Source organism: Sceloporus occidentalis, unplaced genomic scaffold (genome assembly GCF_023333645.1).
Source record: "Sceloporus occidentalis isolate IW3139 unplaced genomic scaffold, rSceOcc1.0.p SCAF_166, whole genome shotgun sequence".
Taxonomy (NCBI): Eukaryota; Metazoa; Chordata; class Lepidosauria; order Squamata; family Phrynosomatidae; genus Sceloporus; species Sceloporus occidentalis.
Genome location: NW_028317146.1, coordinates 1872558 through 1880981, shown reverse-complemented (window position 1 = coordinate 1880981; position 8424 = coordinate 1872558). Strand labels below are relative to the sequence as shown.

Sequence of the window (8424 nt, the reverse complement as noted above, 5' to 3'; positions counted from 1 at the left end):
ATGTAACTTAGTAAATACATCTTTGTTGACGAAGTAGGAGGTAGCATGGATGCACCAGTTAGTGAGAAATGCAACTGAAATAGATATTTCCTTACAACAAATAATTTCCAGTACTATATACACTTTCAGAAATAGCTGTGAAAACAAAATCACCCTCCACTTTTTAGTACAAAAAGCCTCTGTATAATAATAATAATAATAATAAAAAACACAACTATACAGATTTGTACTGATTGCCCTGGTAGAATGGAACAGTCTTCTGAATTATGCAATGTATTGTAATACTTTAATGCCCCAAATTAAAAGGATACATTGTGTACCAGTTCTTAGTATGATAAAATGTCATACAAATATGAAGAGTCAATGTTTTTTGTTTTTTTTAAATATGGGAAAAATTTGACATGATCAATTGTATAATAAGAGTAAAATATTCCATAGCAAATTTTAAAAGTTCAGCAATTCCATGTTGTACTGAACAGCAAATGGAACACATTATAAAACATGTTCCAACTCAAAATACATAATGGCTAATTAGGGAGCATTTTCATACAATGGCAAATCAGTATTTATTTTGTCCTTTGTATTATAAACAAGTGTAGCAATGACAATAAAAAATACAAAACAAAAACTGTTCCAATGTACATCCGACTAACTAGGCTTAGTCTTGCTTAACATCTTAAACTTGTTTATGTTGCTGCTTCTGCCATTAGTAGAGGAAATGAAGTCTCCGTGATTGACGGGGTCTTTTTTAGCACAGATTCTACTTCAACCATACCAGCTCCAGTCCGTGGAAGATTTGCATTCACGATATGGCGCTGCAAGTGCTTTATCCAGTCTTCTTGCACAGACAAAGGTCCACGAAAGACAAGCCCACAAAATCTGTTAAATGTTCAAAATATTTACTCAGATCTTTATTACATATATACATACACACAGACACAGACATTTGTTTTATATAGTGCCATCAAATACCGCAGGGCTGTACAATGGGTTAACAGGACAGTATTAGGAGGGCCCTGCTTCAATGAGTGTATATATATCTTCCAAAGCAGAAACAAAATGGCACAGCTGACAAAGAGAATATTAACCAACGGTTTAGTACTTAACATCCATTTGGTTTTATCCTATCACTATCTTACACTGAGCATAAGGGATATTACACTTTGCAGCAAAAGGTAACGTAAGGAACAAGATAGGGTATTGAGAGAGGTCTGTGGCAGTACAGCAACGTAAGAGTGACCAATTAAAAATAATTCAAGTAACAAGTGCCATTTACTATACAAGATAACACTAAAGATACAAAACAGGTTGAGCTCAATGTATTGTACATAATGCATTTACAGGTTTGGCATGTTTGCTGTACAAATGAAAACTTCAAATATAATCCAGGATACATAACTGTTTAGTACAGAACGTGATAATACCATTTCTTAAAGAAGATATTAAAATACAGTGATATTTGACCTACGTAGCACTCATAAGGTATCATCAGATATAGAGAGGGAATATATTAACCTGCAAGACAAATGTCTATCAAAACATTCAAATGTAATACTCATAGGGTTACAAGCAACTTATGTTCCATGCAGTTAAATCATACATTGCAGTTACTCTTATCACTACATTGATATTAAGTATTTTAATGTATGTGAAATTGCCCAAATGCCATTTAAAGAAATTGAATGGGCAAAGTAAGGTACACCTGGTATTATCAACTACTCAGAACAGGTGTCTCCAACACTAACACTTTTTCTGGTGTAAATAATTGCAGTATTAGATTAAAGGGGACCTTAAAGGGGAGCTTAAAGATTTAAATCATGAAGCAGTGTTGTCAGATCTAAGTGATTTATACACAAGGACTTATGCCTGCCATGAAGGACACCGAGCACCTGCCCAGTATGTTTGGGGTACGTTACGGTTTTTAACATGGACGAGGTTAGGACTACCCTGACTCTGCAAAGAAAGTAGCACTTCTGATGTTCTGGTTAGAATGTAAAATCAGTTTTGTTTTGTTTGACTGCAATCTTTAAAATGTACCTGCATCTCAAGATGTATACTTCGTCAGCACTGTGAGATAGTGGCAGTCCCTTCTTCTTACTTCCAGATCTTGATCTTGACTTCTTTTGCTTGCAATCCAATACTAGTACACAAAGTTACAGCATCAGCGTGAAAGATGCTGCTACATACCATAAAATTGACTGTATTACAGGTTAAATGCATATAAACAGATATATTCCAATTAACATTCACAAAGTTTTCTAGCCACTCTCTCTCCCGCGCGCACACACAAATATATATATATATATTGAGAGATAGACTGGTTAATTATACACATACACACACACGCATACCAGAAGCATTGCCAATAATTAAAAGGGACAGTCATGCCATTTTTTCTGTCAGTAATCAGCAATGCACACTACATTGGCTTCACTATTTTAATTTAACAAAACTTTTATATTTTAATTAAATGTGGCCTGTTAACCTGTATATATTCAGCAATACAAAATAACAGTGGAAATTTATTTAGTGGATTTATTATTTTTGGCCCCTCTCCAGGTAAAATCTAATAAGCATTTAGGACAAAACAAAAAACACTGCTTGTATACTCACTTTGGGGCTGCATTCAGACAGCTGTCTGTCAAGAGCACTCGATCTTTGCACAGGTACTAGGAGAACAGGCCCCATCAATGCCAAAGGTAGACAAACCTGTTAAGCCCTCCCAGTAACATCGCCCTTTGGCACAGGCTGGCTGTGGCAATTTTAGTGCTCTAATAAGCGAGATTAATAATGGGATGACTGCCCCTTTAAAAGAAAAATAGGCGCACTCTGTATAAAGTTATATACAGCCTATTTTCCAGGCAGTTCAAGTGCTGTACCTATGAGGTGTAACACCTTACTTTCAAAGACATACCTGATCCAGTCAAAAGTCCAGCGCTCTTCTTCCGTGAATAGGCTCTCATATGGTTAGACAGGCTAACAGCACTTGAAAACGTTGTATTGCAATTCACACAGGTCCTAAGCTTCGCAGATATACCTAACAGTCAAAAGAAATCTAAAATCCAGGTCTCTCCTAAAAATACACATTTACGCACCTAACTCAAACTTGGTAACATGTGAATAATTAATGGCCTTTATTAATCTATACTATATTAAGCAGAATCTACTGGCAGAAACTGGTCTTGTTTTTAAATAAATTAAGCAGAAAAGGCTGAAATCAGGTACACAAGCTTTATAGCTAAAAAGATGCATGCGAAACCTAAGTTTTCTTGTTTGTTTTTTTTTTGTTTGTTTTTTTAGACAAAAAAAAAAATTCAAACTAACCATGCTCTTTGCAATTGACAAATTGCAACCTATGGAAACATTCAAAATGCTAATTTTTCAAATTATTTACAGTACTGTGCAAAAGTATTAGGCAGGTTTTCAAAAACAAATTCATCAATCCAATATTTCATAAAAAATTACACTATTTAGGTTTTTCTTCTGTTCACTCACTTTGAATTTTGTTAAAAAGATAACTATTAACATTAACTTTTGTGGAAAGCAAGGTTACTTTACAGCATTTTTTACACCTGCCTAAATACTGTATATATTATACTTTATGGGGAAAACCACTTTTGTGTTTCATAGAGCACATCATACCAGATTATAGTTTGACTATATAGCAAAATAGACAGACTTTCAAAGCTTACCATGTTCAGAAACGGAATTAAAAGCCTGGTTGACAAAGTGGTAATTAAAGTGCTATACCCACAAGACTGTAAAAGGCTCAGTACTAAATTAGGTTGCTGATAAAGGCTGGGAGAAAAGGTGGTAAAACACACCACCAAACAGCTGTTAGACAAAACATTTTATTCAGTGCCTTTTATGTTCATTACTCAGGATGCGCAACCAACAATGAAAGTTAATGATATGTAGTTTCTTGCAAAAATCTTGTGTTAAGCAAATGATCAACAAACTCTTGCTCATCACAGGAAGTTCAATAACCTGTAAAAGTAGACTATTACACAAACACGCGCACACACACACATATATATACACACACACACACAATTTTATGCTGGGAGACGTATAAATGCCCCATAATCGATCAGTTGTAGTTACATGTACACAACTATTGGCTTACCTGACTGCAAAGCGAAATCAATGGATTTATGTGGATTGCACATCAGCGAACAGTCTTCAGGTACTGGAAGAAGGCATTTCTGCATAAAGCGTTTCCTTGCCGTTTGACTTAACTTTTGAGGGGACGTTTCTGTATTTCTTTCGTCACTAGATCTTTTCATTTTAAGAAGTTCAATTAATGAGAGTGGCTGCTCTTTTTCCTGCCCAACCCTGCCATCACATTCACTTTGAATGCTCAGTCCTTCATGCAATGTTTCATCAGACAACGGTTCAGAATTTAGGCCATTGTGGTGTGCTTCAGGAGGTATAGCATTACTTGTTACAGAGTCATCACTGGAAGATTTCTGGGCTACAAAAGGCTTGTGAGCAGTACGTCTGGTGCTCAGAGCTTTCAGGATTTGTTCATATTTTTCTTCATTTTCCAACATTTCATTGAGGACACAGATTGGAGACTTGTGCGCATCCCACTTGGTTTTACCTAGTCTTTTCAAATGACCCCGTACATGATTTGATAATCCAATTTTAGTATCAAACCAGCCTCCGCAAAGTGTGCATGCATGTTCAGAAGGGCTTTCAGATTTCTCTACCACTGTTAAGTAGCACAAAAAGAAACGTCATTAGATTTCAACAAGATATATTCAAAACACTGAAGATGTCACTTTATTTCTTCAGTGTTTTATCAAAGCACATTTTAGTCAACATAATTTTTAATACATCAAGGTTTCACCTTGTAGAAAATTATAGTGCCAAGCAGCTTTGGTAGAGGAGCTGTGAGAAGGTGGAAGCTCAGCGATGTGATACAGGCCCAAAAATTACACCTTTTCTATCTTTAAATAAAACCACAAAGTATGGACCTCAGCATAGATGGATTTTACACTACGATTGACATACTTGTTTGTACAAAGAAACTGGCCGCTCTACTTTTTCTTCAAGTCATGAAATCTGCCCCAAAAAAGCAAAATCTTACCTTTCCTCACTCTTTTAGTTGGAGTCCCGGTTCTCTTGAAGTGCTGCATTTTGTCACTTGTCGCGATTTGTTCTGGTGACACCACATGGCGAGCTTCGTAGGTTAATCCTGCTCTGTGAAGATGTCCACGGACATGATTAGATAATCCAACCCCCGTTTCAAAGGTTGCAGGACAGTAAGGGCAGGATTTCTTTTCAAGTGACAATTCACTCCAGTGGAATATAGAATTGTGACCCTGCAAAGAAGAGTCTGAATTTTCTAGATGGTTATCACCGTGGACATCATGCATAAACGTATCTTCATCACCGTCTTCGTAATACTCAAAAAAATAACCATCATTGTTACTGTACTGCAAAGCGGAGTCATCACCGTTTTGGTTTTCTTTCACTTTCTCGTTGAAAATTGGATAAACCACTTGTTTTGTTGGACTACTGTAAGTATCATCTGGAGACTCTGTGCTATAATCACCAAGCTCTCCATTCTCCCAGGAGTCACAGTCATCCTTTTTCTCAGACGAGTCAAGTTTCTTAAGAACAACATAAGTCATTTTTTGGAGAAAATCCGGATAACAGTCTAAGTCTTCCTCTGTGACCGGGTGCTCAAGTTCTGATTTAAGCACCCTTTTGACAGCTATCCGCCTGTGATCTTTAAAACCAGCAAGTTTACCCTGATTGAGATTCTGAGGGTCCATAATCAAGCAATCGTTCTGGATATTGGTCTGTGAAGAAAGCAGGTGTAAGGGGTTGACAGAATTCTCACCTTTTTTCAAGTTTAGTGGGTAAAGGTCGCTGGATTTCTTTATTTTATAGCCATCCAATTTCTGCCCGTAGCGGTAGGTATGATTGAACCTAGTATGTTTTTGTTTTGCAATCTGCTGAAAATACTTATGTTTTTGGTCATTGCTAGTGAATAAGAGGGATTTGTTTGGGGAAATAGAAGAACCACAGACTACAGACTGAGCAGCACTTTTCCTAGCTTTCTGTATCTTGTGTTTTCTGTGCAACTTTGCAAAGTTATTTTGAGACATTGAGCCATATGGTCTTTTCATATCTTGTTTTAAGACAGAATTCTTTGGAAATGAAGAGGACTGTTTCACAAAATGTTTTGTTTCATTGCCATTATCTAAAAGTTCCTGATCAGAGAAATTCTCTCTCTTAACTAAAACAGGACCATCAAACTGATCCATGGAAGATGACGGATGTACATATTCAATGTGTTTCTTTAAGATATTTCGGACAGAAGTGGTAAAAGGGCACATCTTACAAATATAGGTTGCAGTCTTTTTGGATGAAAGGAAAAAGGAATTTTTCAATGAGGTTTTTTTCTGAGCTTTCCTCTGTGGTAGATCCGAAGCCAGTATAGAACATTTTACCACAGCCCCGTGGGCAATACCTCTGTGGCACTCCAGTTCATTTTCAGTCACCGCCATAAAGTTACATTCTTCACAACAGTAGTATCTCTTATCTTTTTCGTGGGTTTTGGCATGCTGCACAAAGGTCTTTGGACAATTTGTTCCAAACACACACTGTGGACATTGCAGACGGGCGCTGCGACCTTCATCCTGAAGTTCTTTCAATTCCCGAATCTCCTCCATCAGTTTCTGCCTTCGTTCCTGGTGAATAATCATATGTTTAAGAAGTGAATTACGGTCTCTAAATGTTCTCCCACACTCCCTACAAGCATATGGTCTTGGAACATTAACATGGCGAAAGTGATTATTTCCATCCAAATGATACATCATGTGCCTATGTAGATGTTTCTTCTCCCTAAAATTCACATTGCACTTTGTGCAGGGATAAAATGATGGCTCTTGATCTCTAGTGCAACTTGGTGGTGACTGAGGTTCACAACTGTTTTGTACATCATTAGAAAAAAAAGAGCTGACGTCAACAGGTGAGGTCTCACCAGGGAAGTCACAAATAGGGTTATAAATAAAATGTTTGATAGCTTCTATTCTCTCTTTTGGAAGATGATCTTCCGTGTCATCAAGAGATGTTTCAGACTTGACCTTTGTCAGTTCATACTTGTGTGGTGCTATAAGTTGCTCTTCATCACTGTCTTCCATGATACCTATATTTAATAGTTTGGATTTTTTGGAAATATAATTTACATCACAATAAGCATCTTCAGAATAGCAACGGGTTATCTTACTACCATCCATTTTTCTTTTGCGTTTCTTTTCCACCCTTACAACAGAGTTTTTTTCAGAGGCATCTGTTTTTTCATCTACACAGTTCGTCTGAATATTCATATTAGCATCCCTTCCTGCAATATAGTCATCTGTACCACAGAAACTCTGTGTCTCATTATGCACCTTGTTCACTGCCATCTTCCTATCTTCACACACATCTGCTGGCCCTTCTAAAGTGCTCTCGGTTTGGAAACTATTTCCATTAGGTGTGTCAGAGCCAACAGAGGTGGAGGTAGGAGGTAAAATGGAATGTATTTCTTTCTTGGCATGTGCTACATCAGGTAAAAAAAATAAAACTTGCTGACTTGACATCTGCACAGGATTCTTTGTAGACTGCTGGAGATCGTATGCCACCTTCATAGTTGAACATAAATCTGTTTGCTGACCCACAAGTTGGTCGCTGGTTAACGAAACACTGTTTGCATTCAGGCTGGAAGTCTTGGTTATGGAGTGTGAAACCGATCCATTAGACAAGGCAAAATTTTCACAAGCTACAGTGGGAACACCAGCAGGTAAAAGCGGAGAAGGCTGAACTCTGCTTAAGGCTTTTTCAGACCCGTCCCTTGATAGCTCTTCAGGCAGAGTCAAAGGACTATTTTTCTGAAAAGCGGTTTGAGACTCTTGCATTTTCTTAAACACTATATCATTTTCCTCAATAGAGTTGAAATTTGTGTCATCTTTGAGGCCTTCTTTAGCACCAGTACTTTCAGCATCTATTTGCGACTCCGCCATACTGTTAAGCTTCCCATTAAACAATGTATTCTAAAAATAAAAAGAAAATGCTAAAGTATTCATTATAAACAAGTTTTCATAGCCATTTTAGCAAGTACAAGTATATTACATTTAATGTTTATGAATTAAGCAAAAACTGTATAATACTAAACATTGACTGTCATAAAAATTATTTCTGCGTTAAAACTGAATTTGTATCTATGTTCCACCATCACACAACTGGCTTTCGGAACGTAGTATAAAAATCTTTCATTTGGTACACCTACTTGCTAACATATGGCTGCAACTCTATATCAGGGCTCAACAAACCCTGATTTTTGCAGGACTGCCATCATGGATCGGGAGCAGCAGGTGCCTCACTTCACTCAATTCACCATGCAGGAAAGATTTCGGTTTTGTGATGGCAGAC

At 37.1% G+C, this 8424-nt stretch overlaps 1 protein-coding gene across 4 annotated transcripts; it reads right to left on the bottom strand.

Moving 5' to 3' along the window:
* Positions 1-686: 686 nt before the first annotated feature.
* On the bottom strand, positions 687-8015 carry LOC149279449 (zinc finger protein 644-like). 4 transcript variants are annotated; one of them, XM_089501193.1, is made up of 5 exons: positions 5093-8015; positions 4113-4714; positions 2915-3023; positions 2038-2140; positions 687-879 (listed from the first exon to the last, which is right to left on the bottom strand). In XM_089501193.1, exons 1-5 carry the CDS (start codon positions 8013-8015, stop codon positions 687-689), a joined length of 3930 nt encoding a protein of 1309 aa, XP_089357319.1. The 4 variants fall into 4 exon arrangements, with proteins under 4 accessions (XP_089357319.1, XP_089357321.1, XP_089357322.1 ...); XM_089501195.1 differs by lacking the exon at positions 2915-3023 and having other exon boundaries at positions 4127-4714; positions 5093-5759; positions 5841-8015; XM_089501196.1 differs by lacking the exon at positions 2915-3023 and having other exon boundaries at positions 4127-4714.
* Between the last annotated feature and the right edge of the window lie 409 nt (positions 8016-8424).